At 41.5% G+C, this 19,416-nt stretch overlaps 1 protein-coding gene across 1 annotated transcript in view; it reads right to left on the bottom strand.

The window, feature by feature from the left end:
• Nucleotides 1–11,091, bottom strand: part of NCEH1 (neutral cholesterol ester hydrolase 1) — a gene marked incomplete at its 3' end in the record, with an annotated part of 61,781 nt that extends 50,690 nt beyond the window's left edge. Inside the window, exon 1 of the mRNA XM_082839896.1 lies at nucleotides 10,891–11,091. Within this exon, the coding sequence (XP_082696022.1) occupies nucleotides 10,891–11,028 (138 nt within the window). The 5' untranslated portion in view covers nucleotides 11,029–11,091. The remainder of the gene's footprint in view (nucleotides 1–10,890) is intronic.
• Nucleotides 11,092–19,416: the final 8,325 nt, after the last annotated feature.

Here is a 19,416-nt window from a genome sequence, read left to right as displayed (position 1 = left end):
AATGCTAACAGAGTATAATGGAGAGACAAATTAGGGTTGACTGGGGAAAAAGAGGAAGTTTCCAAAAGAAATGATTTTTGAGTAGGTGTTGAAAGACACGTGGGATGTTGGCTAAAGTAAGAGGGTGGGAGGGCATGTGAGGTAGAGGTGACAACAGGAGGAAAACTGCCAGGATTATCATGGGAACACTGTGAGGCTAGATTCAGCAGCGTGGTACCAGGTTGGAGCAGACCCTAAGTGCCAGCTAAGGAACTTAGTACTTTTATTTGGCCATTATCCTAGGGAACAGGAATTCCGCCTGGGGGTGATGGATGGGAGCTGGTTCCCGGGAGGGTTAACAGTCAAATCTGGGCAGAACAGGGAGCACAGGAATCACTCCATAACTTTGCGTTGATTATGCTGATCAATGCAAGTCACATAAATGCAGGCTGAGCATATGTCCAGATTTGTCTGGGAATAGTTCTGGTTTAAGACGGTTGTCTTGGCATGATTACTAACAGCAGCCCCTATCACTCTCAAAAATGTCATGGTTTGGACAATAAATTATGTGGCTACCTAGGTATATGTAACTCGGGGACTATATCTTTGTGTTTAATAGCAGTAATAATAAACGTGTATTTAAATAGTTACAAACTGTAAGGAAGAGAGCTTCCCAACAGGTAGGCTGCTAACGGGTTACAGATGGGCTATAAGAGATTGATGGTTAGGTGTTTTACAGAGGTAAAAACTTAAAACCATTTTTTATAACTATTCAAAATTTATCAGAGTTGGTATTCTCTTTGAGAGCCATTTGTATAATTTTCTTTCTGAATCTTGTGAATTCTGTCATTCAAGCCCTTATAGATTCCCCTGGTATTTCCTCCACTTTTTCCTGGCATACAAAAGTCATCAAGTCTCTGACATGAAAAAAGACTGGGAAACACCAGTGTAGATTAATTTAATGGTAGGAGCTCAAAAAATAGTCAAGATACAGTGTAGCTGTGATAAAGTTATCATGAGCGTTCCCAAGTGCATGGCCACAGCCATGAGGGGCCTGTCAGAGAGCAAGCACCAGGGACAAAAATGGGCAAATCCATCATGGAGGACTTTGTTTTCAGGTCACCCAGGCCCAGCAGTGAGAACGTGAAGTTAAGAGTCTAGGAATTTTTATTCTAGTTCTGTTTTGCCACTATAACTAATCATGTGACCTTGGGGATATCATCGACCCTTCCTGAACCTGTTTCCTCACTTGACAAATGGAAATAACTAATGCCAGCCAGTTATTCACTGTAAAAATAAAATGAGATAATGTAAGGGAAACCCTTTGTAAAACCTGGAGTGCTATATACATATAAGGTATAACAAAAAATTATGGGGTTTTTTTGTTGTTGTTGTTTTGTTTTTGTGGTACGCGGGCCTCTCCCTGCTGTGGCCTCCCCCGTTGCGGAGCACAGGCTCCGGACGCGCAGGCTCAGCGGCCATGGCTCACGGGCCCAGCCGCCCCGCGGTATGTGGGATCTTCCCAGACCGGGGCACGAACCCATGTCCCCTGCATCAGCAGGCGGACTCTCAACCACTGCGCCACCAGGGAAGCCCAATTATGTTCTTTAGGGTCTCATTTCTATTAGGGTTAGCCTCCTCCTCCTCTTACTGGTGAGCCTCTAGGGTTTCCTTGGTAGGATCACCAATCCTCCTCTCACCCCACACACATTCATTCCCACCACTCCCACCACCACCCCTTCACTGACCTCTGCCAAATCCATGTCTCGAGCCCAGCTGTCTCTCTCCCTCTCACTCCCAAGCTCTGGTCTTGTATATGCAAACTATTTATGAACAGCTATCCTTAAACCAGTCCCATGGACACTTCAAAGCAAGGTGCCAAACTCTATTACCTTCACCCTCAGATATGCTCCTTTTCCTAATCAGGGTCATCATCACCATTCACCCAGTTACTCCAGAGTCTGTCCCAAGAGTCATCTTTGACTCCTTTCTCTCCTTCACTCCATATTAGCCTCCCACGCCCCCTCCATCAGCAACTCTGGTCAGCCTCACTCCAAACCAGTCCCATTTTATTAGTTCATGCCCTCCCCTCTTACCTGGATAATTGCTTCCAAGTGGTCTTTTGCCCTCATTTGGTTTCTTAAACTCTAGTGTCTATACTGCCACTGAGAAAGACTGTTCTCAAACACAGATCTGAGCATGTGATTTCCCTACTAAAAATCTTTTTCAGTGGCTCCTTTCTTGGCCCACAGAGCCCTTCATTACCTGGCCTGTGCTTCCTTCCTACCTTATCTCTCTGACTTCGCAGTTTTATGCTCCAGCCACTCTGAACCACTTTTAGAGACTTAGCTTGTACCATCCTCTCCCATTGGAATAATCGCTTTGGCTGGAATGCCTTTTTCACTCTCCTTTCTCTCCCTCTTCTCTTCCCCAACTCTTCCACTCAGCTAGCTCTTACGGAAAGTCAACCTAGCACAATGGTTGAACTCTTGAACTCACAGTAAGACAGGCTTGAGTTATATCGTGACTCCACCTCTTACAAGCTTTGTTATCATGAGCAAGTTACTTTTCTTTACAGTTCAGTTTCCTCCCTTGTAAGATAAGGAAAATAAGAACATCCATCTCATAGAATTATAGCATGGATTAAATGAATTGCATGTAAAGCACATAGCACAGTATCTGGCACAGAGTAAATGCTGAGTTATATCCTTAATAGATGTTATTTTTACCATAAATGCTCAACCTTGATAATTCACAGTAGAAATCAATGTGAAAGGGAGACATCTGTTCCTAATGCCCAGGTTAACATTAGATGTCCTTTTTCAGGCTCCTATAGCAACCCCCAAATGCCTCCATCATAACTCTTCCTCTATCCGTCAAGTGCACAATCTGTAACTGTCAGTAGGTTTGTCTCCCGTCACTGGACTGTAAACTTCTCCAGATTAGGTGTGTGTCTTATTCTGTTTCACCAACTCCTAGCATTAGGGTTCAGTTAATATTCATTGAATTAATGATGACTTCTGAATTTTAATTTTGTTAAGGATAGGATATTAAAGTAGGATTTAAATTTCATTTTGGAAACATTGAAAGATAGATTGTTAAAATTTCATAATAAGACAGATTAGGTAGGGAATATAGCTAGGTTTGCCACTTGGAAATTTAATTATATGTCTTAATTCTTTATAAATATAAATGAAGAAGAAAATAAGTGATAGTTCCCATATAGTTTCACTTGGCAGTAAAAGTAAAAATATGCTCACTAATTTAAAAGAAGTAACTGTACATTAATAGAATGTTTAAGAACAATTATTACACTTTCACACCTCAGAGAAATGTTTTCATATCAAGCTCAAGCCACATGTTAGAAATAGGATGTCCCATTAAAATAAAGTAATAATGATGGCATTTCTGTGCTCAGGGCCATATTGGTAGAGTTCTGGGAAAAATAAAAAGGAGAATTATAAATTAGGTATTGTCTTACACACTTGTAGCTGATTCAATCTGACCTTGATATTTGATTGGATTCACCGGCAGGTACTGTCTACTGAGACCAACTCACATTGAGCACCTGTCAGAACTAATGCTGATTAAATACTGTGCCCTTAAGCTATTCTTAAAGCCATTCTGCTGCCAGGTGTTTAAAGAAAATCCCATTAAATCAGCTAAAAATTGTGCTTAGTGAAATCTCTAATTTAAAGTTAAATTTACGTGACAGTAGTAAACACTCCAGTTCATGAATGGTTATGAAAAAGGTTACCAAGTTGGAATTTTGCATGGCATCCAGCTGAGCTGTCATTTAAACCATACCCACACAGTCCAAAGGCACATGCACAGAGAATTCAGGTGTGGTCACGTTAGATTTCAACAAGTCTGGAGATATTTTATGGGATGAAAAACCTTGCTCAACTAGTCCAAAAGCACTGCCATTTATAAGAAATAAATAAAGTCAGCAGAAACACCAGGTTCAATAATCTCTCTTTTATATTATGTCATCAAAAAAGATAGTAGGGTAAGAACTAGAAAGCTAGGAAATGATCGAGGTAAGACAAGCCACACTCTGGCTCTGAATTCTTTTGAGATACCATTATTACCTTTAGTCACCATCTTTATCACCCCTCTGAACTGTACATAACCACTCCCTCCTATGAGCTTCTGAAAAACTTGTCAGCTCTTGCTTTTTTTACATTTTATTTTATTTATTTATTTATTTTGGTTGTGTTGAGTCTCAGTTGCGGTTCACGGGATCTTCATTGCAACACGCAGGATCTTTCATTGCAGCACGCAGACTTCTCTCTAGTTGTGGTGCAAGGGCTCCAGAGCGCATGGGCTCTGTAGTTTGTGGCACACAGGCTCTCTAGTTGAGGGGTGGGCTCAGTAGTTGCAGCACACGAGCTTAGTTGCCCCACAGCATGTGGGATCTTAGATCCCCAACCAGGGATCAAACCCGAGTCCCCTGCATTGGAAGGTGGGCTCTTAACCACTGGACTACTAGGGAAGTCCCTTGCCTTTTTAATATCTGTATATTAACATGGTTTCTCATCGTACTAGACTGCAATTTCTTGTAGGTCAGACTCAAACAGTAAGCTTTCAATCTGTGTTACATCCAAGTGACTGAGCGTGAAGCCTGCTATCGTGATAGCTGTCAAAGGATCCAAGATGTGTTTTTAAAAGCAATGTATATATAGGGTTGGCCAAAAGGTTCTTTCGTTCAGTTTTTCCATAAGATGGCCCTAGTAGCGCTAAGTTGTCTTTAACTTCACTCGAAACAATTTTGTTAGATTGTATTGTGACAGCTGTCATATCAGCGTGCATTTTTTAAAAACTTATCAAAATTGGTGAATTTTCATTTTAATATTGAAGATGGAAGAAGAAAAGCTACACTTTCAGCATATTATGCTTTATTATTTCAAGAAAGGTAAATATGCAACTGAAACACAAAAAAAAGATCTGTGCAGTCTATGGAGAAGGTGCTGTGACTGATCAAACATGTCAAAAGTGGTTTTCAAAGTTTCGTGGTGGAGATTTCTCACTGGATGATGCTCCACGGTTAGGTAGACCAGTTGAAGTCTATAACAATCAAGTCGAGACATTAATTGAAAACAATCAATGTTATACCACATGGGAGACAGCCGACATACTCAAAATATCCAAATCAAGCACTGAAAATTATTTGCACCAGCTTGGTTTTGTTAATTGCTTTGATGTTTGGGTTCCACATAAGTTAAGTGAAAAAGAACCTTCTTGACCATATTTCTGCATGCAATTCTCTGCTTAAACCTAACGAAAACGTTTCATTTTTAAAACAAATTGTGACGGGCGATGAAAAGTGGATACTGTACAATAATGTGGGATGGAAGAGATCGTGGGGCAAGCGAAATGAACCACCACCAACCACATCAAAGGCTGGTCTTCATCCAAAGAAGGTGATGTTGTGTATATGGTGGGATTGGAAGGGAGTCCTCTATTATGAGCTCCTTCCAGAAAACCAAACAATTAATTCCAACAAGTACTGCTCCCAATTAGACCAACTGAAAGCAGCACTGGACGAAAAGCGTCCAGAATTAGTCAACAGAAAACACATCATCTTCTATCAGGATAAAGCAAGACTGTATGTATCTTTGATGACCAGGCAAAAACTGTTACAGCTTGGCTGGGAAGTTCATATTCATCCCCCATATTCACCAGACATTATACCTTCGGATTTTCATTTTTTTTGGTCTTTACACAATTCTTTTTTTTAAATAAATTTATCTTTTATTTATTTATTTTTGGCTGCATTGGGTCTTCGTTGCTGCGTGCAGGCTTTCTCTAGTTGCGGCAAGCAGGGGCTATTCTTCATTGTGGTGTGTGGGTTTCTCATTGCGGTGGCTTCTCTTGTTGCGAAGCATGGGCTCTAGGTGCTCGGGCTTCAGTAGTTGTGGCATGCAGGCTCAGTAGCTGTGGCTCACGGGCTAAGTTGCTCTGCAGCATGTGGGATCTTCCCGGACCAGGGCTCGAACCTGTGTCCCCTGCATTGGCAGGCGGATTTTAACCACTGCCCCACCAGGGAAGCCCCAAAATTCTCTTAATGGAAAATTCCCTGGAAGACTGTAAAAGGCACCTGGAACAGTTCTTTGCTCAAAAAAGATAAAAAGTTTTGGGAAGATGGAATTATGAAGTTGCCTGAAAAATGACAGAAGGTAGTGGAACAAAACAGTGAATACATTGTTCAATAAAGTTCTTGGTGAAAATGAAAAATATGTCTTTTATTTTTACTTAAAAACCAAAGGAACTTTTCCCCAATATTTTTGGGAATTCCCTGGCAGTCCAGTGGTTAGGACTCGGTGCTTTCACTGCCTTGGCCGGGGTTCAGTTCCTGGTCAGAGAACTAAGATCCCACAAGCCATGCAGCACAGCCAAAAAAAAAAGAAAGAAAGAAATCTATTTTCTTCATAGAACAATTACTAAAATATTAATCACATTGATATGCATTGCACATCAATTCTGCTTTAGAAGTAGAAAACCTCCTACAAAAAAGTTTTAAATTAATTTCTTATTCCATGTTCATTGTAGAAAAACTAGACTATACAAGATAGGAAAACTGAAGATATAATCTTATGGCCCAGAAAAAAAACACTATATTTTAAATTATATCCTTTAGCTCTTTCTATACATCTATATATAGATATATAAAACTGTATGTTTTGATAAATAGGTATTTTAACGTACTTAGGTATACTATAGGTATTTAACTGCACTTAACGCCCAGTACAAATCATTTGTAGACCATTAAACTTTATTTATTTTTTTTTTTTTTTGCGTTACGCGGGCCTCTCACTGTTGTGGCCTCTCCCGTTGCGGAGCACAGGCTCTGGACGCTCAGGCTCAGCGGCCATGGCTGACGGGCCCAGCTGCTCCGCGGCATGTGGGATCTTCCCGGACCGGGGCACGAACCCATGTCCCCTGCATTGGCAGGCGGACTCTCAACCACTGCGCCACCAGGGAAGCCCTAAACTTTATTTTTACAACTTAAATTTTTTTACTGCATAGTTTCCAAAATATGGGTTTACCATATTTACTTAATCTCTTATTGTTCTTAAATTCTTTTAAATAACTGCAGAAAAAAGAAGAGAAAGGTTGCTGAATGCTCCCTCATATTTCTCATAAGTGGCAGTGCTTTTGGACTAGTTTAAAAAGATTTCTGTACCACCTGTGAAATGTTTCTATCTTTATAGCTACAGCTTTGACTATATGCATAATTACTTAAAATAAATTCATCCAGAGGGATTTCTGGGTCAAAGAATAAATGCTTCTACAGTTTCTGATGGATATTGCCAAAATGCCCTCAAAACAGTTGTTAAAATTTACATTTTCTCCAGCAGTGTATACTTCTCAATATCTCTACCTGTACTGGGATTACAATTTTTAAAAAAATCTTTGCTTGCAGAGCATTTTGAAATGTCTTCAGAACCTCCCCCAAACTCCCTCCTTTCGTTCTTCTAGTCTCCTGCTGCCCGATCTTCATCTAAACCTCTCTCCACTGTCCTTTCCAGATCTATTTTTGTTTGTGCTTTTCCACTGCTCAAGTCTTACAATGGCTTTGCTATAACACTGAAAGTTGCCTAGCTAGTATTTTATCCCCTTAGCCTCTTAGAGCCAAAGTATCAACCAACAAATCTGATAAACTAATCCATGCTAATGTTAAGGGGCTAATTTCCAGCCACATGTGTGAAATATAACTCGAGCAGTTTAACAAAAATATATTATCTACATCAGCAATGCATTTATTTAACTTACAGGGCAGTGGTTCTCAATTTTGCTGCACGTTGAAATCACCTTGGGAACTGTTAAAAATACTGCTGCCTGGGACTCATCTCCCAAAGATTCTGAATAAATTTAGTATACTGTGTGACTTGGGCTTTAGGATTTCTGAAGTCTCCCTAGGTGACTCTAATGTAGCATCTGTGTTTGAGATGACTTAAGAAAGATCCTAAGTAGTTTCTTCTTACGTAATACTGGAGGATGCCAAGGAAGAAAAAGTACAAGGAACATAATCTCAATAACCTGACTCATCTGCAGAAGATAAAGGAGATTAGAAGGGGCAGCTAGGGGTGAATCATTTGCCAATGACAACAGGATAAGAGTAGCATTCACTTTCTTGGCCGCGTGGCATCTTAGTTCCCAGACCAGGGACCGAACCCGCACCCCCTGCAGTGGAAGGGCAGAGTCTTAACCACTGGACCACCAGGGAAGTCCTGAGCAGTCACATTTCTTGAGGCTAGGCAGGTGCCTGCTGTGTTAGGAAGTAGGCCAAGCCTCATCTTTGAAGTATTGATAGCCTTTGTAGTTAAGCTAATCAACTCAAACTAAAATGATTTGGGTAACAAATGTTATGCCATGCAATTTAGTGACAGCATTCCAGGTTTCATTCCAGGAGGTAAACTGCTTCCAGGTTGCATTTGCTTTATTGTTTCAACAAAGTTGGGCAGTACCACAGATTTTCCCCACAACCCATAGTGGCCCTTTGGGACAACTCTTAGAAGAATAACTACAAACAGTTCTAGCCATTTAAATACATTAGAGCACTCTTACAAAGTAGCTATTAGCCCTATTTTACAAGGAAAGCTGAGGGTCAGAGAAGGTTAGTAAATGGGCTGGCCTCAAGCCAGCAAGTGGCCTGGCTGAGGTGGGATTCAGGGAAGCAGGACACTTAACTTCAACAGTCATATTCTATTTACTACCAAGTGTCAAGCCATGTTTCCTTTTCCCCAGGACAATTTGAAGTGACATTGGTAAATTGCTTTCCTGGGTGGACTATGCTTCCTTGTGGTCTGAATGATCTTTCTGATACTTTACAATTCAGAAGACAAGTGATGAGAGCCACTTCTGTGCTAACCCACCTCCGGCCACAGTGTCAAGTAAGGACACTCTGTTACCTTATCTATCTCTGTGACCTGGCATTACAAACATTATCATTCCCAAACACCAGCTGAGAGCATACTCTGCAGAGGACTGCATGACCCAAAGGCCTTAATGGGTTGGCTGCTTCGTTGGGGAAGAAAAGCTTTTTTCCAAACCTGGCTTTTCCCAAATTACTTATGATAGGGAAGATTTCCTTGGTGACCAGAAAAGGAAGAATAATTTCTGTGGCCACCATACTAGTTTGACTCTTTTTGTTTTTTTCCTGTTTTTCTTCTTATTATTAGTCATTATTCTTTTTATTGTAGAGGGTCATTTAAGCCACCCAGGTAAATACCATTGTACCCGAGAATCTTTGAAGGGTTTTACTCCCCAGCTACATAATTTCTGGAGGAAGAGAGTGATTGTAGGGCTTCCTGTACAAAAATTGCCTTTCTTGGAGCCAATGCTAGAGAAGGGAATGGTAATTCTTGCACCACGTCAACACTGTAGTAAGCAGGAGGGAAGGAAGAGGCTCTATAGCCTCAATGGATCATACCTAAGAGACAATAGGGGACTTAGGGGTGGAGAACGATGCTGGATTCAAGAAAAGCAAAGTCCTAGGAATGTGCTACAATACCCTAGTTAAGGGACTCTTTTTTTTTTTTTTTTTTTTTTGCGGTACGCGGGTCTCTCACTGTTGTGGCCTCTCCCGTTGCAGAGCACAGGCTCTGGACGCGCAGGCTCAGCGGCCATGGCTTACGGGCCCAGGCGCTCCGCGGCATGTGGGATCCTCCCGGACTGGGGCACGAACCCGTATCCCCTGCATCGGCAGGCGGACTCTCAACCACTGCGCCACCAGGGAAGCCCAAGAGACTTTTTGATAGGACAAAGCTTCAGAGACTATGTAATCCTACACACAATTAGAATGGACAGGGAAAAGGAACATCGACCCTCTAGGAAAATCATGGTTTTTTTTTTCCCTCTAGTTGTCATTGTTGAAAGGAGTTTACCAAAATAACCCGAGATTAAAGCTCAAGGTTGGGGGAAGGGAGGAGACTCGGTTTTGGAGGAGGGTTAGGAGTTTAGATAGAGCAGGATGCTTCGAAATACTGTTCAGTCATAGGGCTCAGCCTTGACTACAGATTGTAGCTTAGATTTTAGATTGTCTGGCACTGAAAATAATGCCTCTTACATAGAATAAACCAGAAAGTTACATTTTCCTGTCTACGGGATTAAAGAAATACACACCCGTGACACAGTAGAGAGAACTGTCACCCTGCCAGGGTAAGCCAGGGTATCCTGGCTCAGGCAAAGGTTATCTCCGCGACAGTTAAAGACAAACTAAATTCTGCAGGGCAGGCCGGAGAGAAATGCATCATGCACACACCGGCTGCCACTGCCTCTCCCGCCAGCCAGGTCTCCTGGCCTCTTTTCTTGGCTGAGCTGATGAGTGCCACCCATGAAATGCGAGATCTGTGCTGTTCCCCAAGTACTTGGAGGAGCCCAGCCTGCTGCCCCCGGGAATGGGGGGCTCCAATGTCGGGGACATTGGGAGGTCACCCGCGCCCGAGTCTGCTTTTAAGGTGGCTGCACTCCCAGGAACCAGAACCCGTTTTTCCCAGAGCCTTCCTAAAACATTTAACTCACTCTCTGCCGCCCTCTATAGGAGAACAAAAATGGAGGAGGGGTGGTTTATAAAAGGCTGGAAGATCCGTTTCTGGCGCTGCAAACCAAGAAAGAGGGGGACATTTAGGAAAGACGAAGGATTAAACAGTCGTCAAATTCTATTCAAGAACTTCACCTTCTCCATTACCAACACAGAAGAAGAGACACACATAGACCTAACCCTCTGCTAGCAAAGAGGAGAATGCGACACCCTGAAAATGTCAGTCTGAACCACCTTAAAAAGCGATCGCATCATTGCGTTAGAAAAATTTGTATTCTCGTGGGACAAGGTCCGGAAATTCTGTTTCCCTCTTTAAACATTGCTTAAGAGAAGGGAGAGAGAATCGGCGCTGGGCTACGTCTCACCACTTGCTGTGCGCTCCGGAAAGTGGCGTCCAGCAGCATCAGCTTCCAGGGGTCGGACACGGAGCTTGGCAGGGGGATGTAGATGTAATAGGCGGCCAGCGCCACCAGGGCGGTAAGCAGGACACACGACGACCTCATCCTCCCCCGGATCGGCTGGCCTGCCGGGTTGCCGAGGAGGAAAGGATAATGCCACCAAAGACCTCAAGCAAGTTTCTGCAAGGGCCAGCAGCTCATTCACCGGTTTCTTACATGTCCAGGAGCCAATCAGAGGCGGCGTCAGGAGGAAGTCGGAGCGCTGACGTGCCCCCTCCACTGTGTCCTTGCAAAGTGTTGCAGACGCTTCAGGTCTGAGAAAGCTCTGGGGCTGTGCTGGGCGCAGAACAGCGCACTCCGGAGGACACAGGTGTGTATTGCACCTTTGTGACCAAAGGCTCCCTCCTGAAGGTTGCCAAACGAAAACACGCCTGGAATAGTTTCAGTGTGATGAGTTTCTGTCTGTCCAAACTACGTGGGCCAGTCTGACTCAAAATGGAGTCCGATGTAAGAAAGATAATAAAATGATAATGATAAAAATCCACTGTCTTCAGCCAGATTTGCAATGGAATGTAAATTCTAGCTGTTATGTGGTAAGAGAAAGTAACAAATTCTTATAGCTCAAGCAGTGCTAAGCCAGTAGTACATCTAGCACCCAAATCTTGGTTTCCAGATCTCATTCTCCAATAAAAGGAACCATGACCCTTTGCCATGGCACCGTGGAGAAAAGCCTGATTATAGGGCTGGGACAGGTAAAGTACAGGATGAACCTGTTGCTCTGTAAGATAAGGAAGTGCTAAAAAATGATGGGAACTGGTCAAAAGGACACATGTGGCAGCTTGAAGGGTCTCCCATGGCTAAAGCTGGAATAATTTTAGCATCAAAATAAATAATAATGGATTACAAACCATTGAATAAAATAAATATCTAGGAGTCTATACCAATATAAATAAATAGGGAAACACCACGTGAAAAAAATTCTTTCAAGTGGGTTGCTGGTAGTAGAAAAAGCATTTGAATCCAAATTTCCTATTAAAGATGGGGAGAGGGGAGGGGATATAGAATGAGAGAGAGAGAGAGAAACTTCACTAGCAGAATTACAACCAGAGATCCAGAAGAAAAAAATTGGAAGAACTGTTTTAAGGAGGTGGTTAGAGAATAACTCCAAACTTATTGATCGAGGCCTTAAAACACCTGGTACATATACTTTTGCAACTTAATATAGTAATTTAAATTTAACCTAATCCAAAGCAATGAAATAATCATAAATTTGGGACTGAAAATGAGATTCTTGGGAGAAAGTTGGCTTCCTATTCAAAGTTGGGAATAAAACATTTATATGAAGGGTACACTTCAATGATGTTTCAAGCATTCAAGTTTGAGATCATCATTTTATCTTTCTTTGCAGTTACTAGTTAAGCATATAAGTCTAAACAGAAAGAGATATATAAGTTTGTGAGTGAATGTATGTGCATAAAGTTAGAAGCTACTCTCTACGGGTAATTACAAATAATCCCAGAGCTACCAACCGAATTGACAACTGGATTGATTCACATAATTTTCTTTCAGGTAATCTGTAAAATAATTCAAAGTTTTACCTTGTAGACTTTAATATTTTCTTCCTGGATTTTGATTATATTCATAAAATCACAGATCTTAGAGCTGATGACAAAACAAACAACAACAACCTCACACCTGACCCATCCTTCCATCTTCAGCCAGTAGTTACAAGCTTGGTTTATAGATGAGTCTTTTGAGGCCCAGAGCAGCTTGTTCATAGTCTTCTAGTTTGTAAGTGACAGAACTTACAAACCAGGTTCTGTGGTTAACACTTTGAATGCATTAACTCCTGCCTCTCAGTGCTCTGTAGCTTCCCTTCAGCAGTGCACTAAGAGATAGAAACCAAGAAAAAACAAAGAAACCACTATGATTCTCAGTGCTTCTTCTGTAGATCTGAGAGTCTTTATAAAATGAAACAAATCTGAGATAAATTTAAACAGCTTCATCACTTGTTTCTAATACTTCATTCATTCCACAAATATACCTGGTCCACACTAGGAAATAAAGGAGTGGGGGCAAGGCAGTAAGGTCTCTGCTCTTTTTGATTTTGCGTGCTTGGTAGTGATGATAGTTGTGGGGTGAGAGTAAGGAAAGTAGAGAAAGGAGAGCCAAACAATAGATAAATGGTAACAATTAACAGGCACGGAATGCTAACCACAAGCCAGGTTCTGTGGTTAACACTTTGAATGCATTAACTCATTTAGTCTTCACAACAATTCCTATGAAGTATGTGCTCTTCTTATTCTGAAGACAGAGGCACTGAAAGATGAAGTGCTTGCCCCAAGTCACCTAGGTAGTGGGAAGTATAGCTGGGATTTGAGCCCATGGAGTCTGGCCCTTGTGCTCATGTGCTTTACTGCTCAACCCTGCTGCCGAGTGGTTAGGATTGGGAAGAAAATAGAACAGGGTAGTGTGATACCTTGTGGCTGGTTGCTGCTTTAAACTGGGTGATGAAGGGGACTTCTTTAAGGAGATGCCATTTGAGCTGACAGCTGAATGACTAAGGAGACAGCCATGCAGAAATCTAGAGGGTGGGGAACAAGTGCAGAGGCCCTGAGGTGTTACGAGGTCAGGGAACAGAGAGAGTGCTGGAGAGGTAGGGGTCATGTGCAAGGGACGGTAGAGCAGGCACAGTCAGAGAGGTAGCACGGATGCAGAAGGGTGGATCGTCTAGGACTGTGTGGGTCATAAGGAGGTGGCATGGGAAGCCATTGAAGACCTTGCAGCAGGGGAGCAAGAGAATTTGATCTGTATTTGAAAAGAAGCACTCCAGCTGCAGTGTAGAGAACAAGAGGCTTTTTCAGTCATCCAGATCAGAGATGATGGTGGCCTGGATGGGCAGAGCTAACAGTGGGACAGAGAGAAGGGGCAGATTTAGAATACATTTTAGAGATAGGGGAGACAGGACATACTCACAGATTGTGAAGGGTGATAAAAGGAGAAGAGTCAATAAAATGCTCTGCTTCTAAGGAAATAATGTGTGATTTGATGTTTAGGCAATTGATGTTTCTATTTATATAGAATATCTTAAATTCGTTTTTATTAAGATCTCCTAATTATATGACATAGTAATATCATTGCTTAACAGAAATTTTACTTTTATTACTTGAACTAATTTACCCAAAATGCCATATACTACGCCATGTGAAGTGGGCTTCTTCATCTAAGGACAAGCAGAACTTTAGTTCAGCAAACATTTACTGAGTTCTGCTGTCTACAAAGCACTGTGGTAGGTGCTGTCGTGATAAAAATGGTCCCTTTCCCACAAAACAATGTCCACTCTAGTCAGAGAGAAAGTCAGATAAACTTTTTATTATTTGAAATATACAAATTCCAGAGCTATAGAGAGGAGGAAATCATGAGTAGATCTGTTCTAGAAGAGTGAGGAGTAAGAAGACCTACAAGAAAGGTGATGACTGAGCGATTGGGCAGGTTGGACAGGAGTGTGCAGGTGGATATTAGGTAAGATCATCCCAAGCAGAGAGGAGAGCACACACAAAAGTCCTGAAATGTGGTATGAGCTGCAAGCAGTTCAGATACTTCTCGGGCATCAAATGCAGGAAGGTGGAGAGATTAACCTGAAGAGTTAGGCAGAGGTCATGAGATGCAGGGCCTGGTGGGTTGTGCCAAGGAGTCTGAACATTATCCCCTAGGCAGTGGGAAGGCACTGGATGATTTATGTTAGATCTAGTGACAATGGAGAGGGTATGCGGTCTGGAGGAGAGCAGGGGAAGCTGCTGGCAGTGTGTTGCTTCCAAGGTGTCCGAGAAAGATGATGCTATTGTAGTTCAGACTTGTATGAAGTGTTGGTAATGGGGTTGAAGAGTCCGAAGAGATCTAAGAGGTAGAATCAGAAGGACTTGGAGAGGGAGGGAAAAGGTGATTTCCCAGATTTCTTGTTGAAGCAACTGGATAAAGAATGGTGGAAGAGTAAAAGATTTGAGGGAAAATGACAAATTCACTGGGGAGTATTTGGGTTTAAGGTTTCTATGGAACATCCAAGAAGATATATTGAGTAGACTCCTAGACAAACAAGTCAGGAGCTCATGGGAGAGGTCCAAGCTAGAGATGTAAGTGTGGGAGTCTTCATCCTATAACTGAAGCCCTGACAGTGAAAGAGAGAGAAGCTAAGAGCTTGGGAAGTGCAAGGAAGAAAGCCAGGCCTGAGGGCCTTGACATTTACTGATTAGGAGAAGGAAGAGGACAAGTTGACAACAGAGGCCAAGAAGAAGTGGTCAGAAAGGGGACTATCTGATCTAGACAACTGAGTAATGATGGATAGTGAAAGTGAGAGAAACTCATTCAGAAGTTAAATTTATGGAGTTTCCTAACTGGATTCTTGAAAGGGGAGAGAGAGGATGGAGTTAATAATGACTTCAAAGTTTCTGGTTTGAGTAATGTCATCAACTGACATAAGAAATATTGAATGCAAAGCAGGTTTGAGGGTCAGATGATGCGTTCAGTGCTGTGATGTACTAAGAATTATTTTCAGCAACATCCTTATCAATATGATCTAAATTCAGTGTTAAATATTTGATTAAGGTCAAAGCCACTACATGATATGCTGAAGAAAATCAGTTTGTGAATTACTATATTTATAATGTATGTGCCTAATTTTCATAATCCCTCTACTGATTATGGTTGGAAGCTCATCCTTGATCTTGCCAATTGTGACATTATACTCTCTTAAGACAGAAAACCTTGGCTTGTATTCAAAGAACAAAAGGAAGTTTTTCTTTTTTCTTGCAACCATCCTATTATGGTATCATCCAAAGATCTATGACTTCACACACACACACAAATCCAGCATGGACCAGCCTATGGCAACGTCACAAAAACAGCCGTGATGCTCCTTGATTGGGAGCATCATATTGCCTCCTCTTCCCATCATAAACACACAACTCAGCGACCACAGTGATGTCCAATCTCCCAGTTTCCTGGATCTTGCCCTCAGTAATGTATTAGCTTCCTATTGCTGTTGTAATAAAGTAGCACAAACTGAGTGGCTTAAAACAACAGAAAGTTATAGTCACACAGTTATGGAGTCTAGAAGCCTAAAATCAAGGTGTCAGACATCCATGGTCTCTCTGAAGGCTCTAGGAGACAATACTTCCTTGCCTCGCTCATGCTACCTTCTGTGGTTGCTGGCAATCCTCAACGTTCCTTGGATTGTAGATGCATCCAATCTCTGCCTCTTGTCTTCACATGACTATCCCCCTGTGTACAGGTCTTTGTGTCTCATCTTCTTATAAGGACATCGGTCATATTGGATTAAGGGTCCTTTCTATCTCAGTGTGACCTCATCTTAACTAATTACATCTGCAACAACCTTATTTCTAAATGAGGTCATATGCTGAGGTACTGGGAAGGAAGAGAATTTGGGAAGGGTGTGTGGCACTATTCAATCCAGTATGGTACCCAAGAGTCAGATGAGTAATGGAAGCACATTAGCTGGGCATCCTGCCCCTTCCCCCACAGTGGCTGTGCACGTGGTTCCCAGGCCTCCTGAGATAGTCTGGGCAGTTCCTATACAGGTGACGTTCCCCTTGCTCATCTTCTGAAGCTCAGTCTTTTGTCTTTGGATTGACAAAGACAAAAAAACTGTCCTGTTCAGATTTCAGGCTGATAGAAGAAGAGTATATGTGGGGAGGATCATGGCTAGTGGTGATGGCTGTTTGCAGAAACATGGCCATGGCACTGCTCAAAGAATCTACAGCGTGCATGCGCGTTCACACACACATACACACACACACACACATCTTCTGGTGGCGCAGTGGTTGAGAGTCCGCCTGCCGATGCAGGGGATGCGGGTTCGTGCCCCGGTCCGGGAGGATCCTGCATGCCGCGGAGCGGCTGGGCCCGTGAGCCATGGCCACTGAGCCTGCGTGTCCGGAGCCTGTGCTCCGCAACGGGAGAGGCCACAACAGTGAGAGGCCGCGTACCGCAAAACAAAAAAAAAAGATTTTTTTAAATTAAAAAATAAAATAAGATAGAAATTTAAAAATCAGAAGGTAAATAAGGCCAGTAGAAAACATGACACCATTCTTTTAAACCAGCATCTGGTCAGCATTCGCTCAGGTACTCCCAAAGGAGAAAGGTACTCAGCAATAAGATACAAGGTGGGATCTTTGACCAAAGGTATTTCTCATTTAAAGTCAGGCACATTCCATTATCTAAAATCTTCTGTGCTCTCCAAGGAACTGATTGTTATTAAGGTGTCCTTGGTGGATCTATCCACCGGAAAAGGTGTGACCCAGGTAGATGACTGGGCATGGTTGTTGGTCCTGGGGTGCATCTGATGGAAAGTGATGAGTTGGAAATCAGGGTTCCAGTCAGTCACCTGTGAATTTGAATATAATCTTCAAATAAATTCCAAAGTTCTTCCCAAGCCTACCAACCTTGGCTGGTCCACTTCTGCCTACTCTGTAACTCACCTAGTGCCCTCCTCACCTGTCCTCTATGCTGCAGCCACACTGGCTTCTTTTCAGTAAGTCACTTCTATGAAGGCTCTTCTGCCTCTGGGTCTTTATTTGTGTCATTCTGTGCCATTTCCTCTACCTGGCACTCTGCCCTCTACTTTTCATCCTAGTTGGCCCATTCTTATTATTTAGGTGTCTGTTTAAATGTCACTTCCTCGGAGTGACAATATCTTACAATGTTAAGCATGTAATACATTTGGACCTTGAAGCTTGTCATAGAAGCACCTTCTATAACTGCTACCTGATCAGTTAGCAGTTAAGACTCTTACCTTTCTCACAAAGCCAACTTAAAGGACCTGCCTCTGGGTAAAGGGGATGAGTTAGACAGGAAGTTATGTTATTGGATATATGTATCCTGAAGAAACCTATTTTAAAGTAATTTTCAATATTTCTGAAATACTAACATGATTTTCTTATTTCAGAATCTTGTTTCAGAAAGATTATTGAATATTTGCCTGCTTAAAAGCTAGCCTTTTAGTAGGGTTCTGGTTAAGTATCTTTTCTCCATTTTCCATTTTTTTTTTCAGATTTTCAGATTGACGCAAACGACTGTGGGTAACACATTTAAGGCTTATATTCCTTTAAACCCTGAGAAAATGATTTCATAGTTCTTGATATAAAGTAGCTCCTTGCATTTTATGTGTGCATTCAAGAACCAGACATCTTTTCATGGTCTATGCATGAAACTATGTAGAAAGGAATTGATAATATTTAAACTTATATAATATCACAATATGTTACAATTCCCTTATTATCTTTGGACATAGATGTCATTTATTTTCAAAATCTGTAGACATTTACCGGTGACCTACTAAGTATTGAACACTGTTTCATTCTTGGGAATGGGATAATATCCATGTAGGGAAGGAGTTCTCAGTCTAGTAGGAAAGAAAATAAATAAACAGAAGAAAACTTGCTAAGTGCTATAGGAGAGGTGTAGAAAGAATATCTGAGTAGAAGTACACAGACAAGGGCAGAAAGGCATATGCAAGCATATTGTGTAATCAAAGGTTTGGGTGCAAGAGCATGACACTTTCAAGGAGCAACTTCTGTTGATTTTATGAATCATATAAACAAGTCTGTTTTTAACTGAACTACTGGTGGGACCCGAGTTAGTGATTTACAATCATAATTCATTTCAGTGATTTAATTGCATTTATGTAAATTAATGATAGCATAATCAGTGTATACTTCTCAGGAATAAATGATTTATATTGATAAAAATATGCTTTGTAATAACTAGCTATTAAAAATGTCTGGTGAAGTAGTCAAAATGACATTTTAATTTTAGCAACTAGATATGTTAAAAGTAAATCAAGTGAGTTATGTATACAGTTAGGTTTCTCTACTGCCTCATGGCTTTTAAATACTCATCTTGGAAAAATAAACTATTGGTTAGATCTTTTGGGCATTTACTTTTGTTAGTTCTGTAGCATATTCCCAGAAACTTATTCTTTTCAAAAATTTGAATGCAAAATTAAAGTTATTACCTACTCCGGTGCCTGCTCTGAGCCCTATATCCAGGTCTCTTCTCAGTTCTAGGCACATAGTTGAAGTTCAATAAATGTTATAGCTGGTAAAGTCTAATATTTAGATCTGAAAGCCTGACTGTGAAAAAGAGATCATTAATAGGTAAGAACTTACACATGCCATCTTATCAATTGTTTCCTGGATGTTTTGCAGTTGCCTTGTTCCTTTCTTCTGCTCTTGCTGCCTTCCTTTGTGAATTAATGATTTTCTGTATTGGTATGCTTTTATTCTCTTCTCCTTATCTTTTGTGAATCCACTTTAGGTTTTTGCTGCATGGCTACCATTAGGCTTACATAAAATATAAACATAACAGTCTATTTTATGCAGGTAACAACTTAACTTTGATTGCATACAAAAACTCTACCCTTTACTCCTCCCCTCTTATGTTTGGTTTTTTTGTTTTTTTTTTTTTTGCTGTACGCGG

This window comes from Leucopleurus acutus (assembly GCF_964270905.1).
Source record: "Leucopleurus acutus genome assembly, chromosome: 5".
Lineage (NCBI taxonomy): Eukaryota > Metazoa > Chordata > Mammalia > Artiodactyla > Delphinidae > Leucopleurus > Leucopleurus acutus.
The sequence above is the reverse complement of the archived record's forward strand: the minus strand, read 5'-3'. Positions and strand labels throughout refer to the sequence as shown.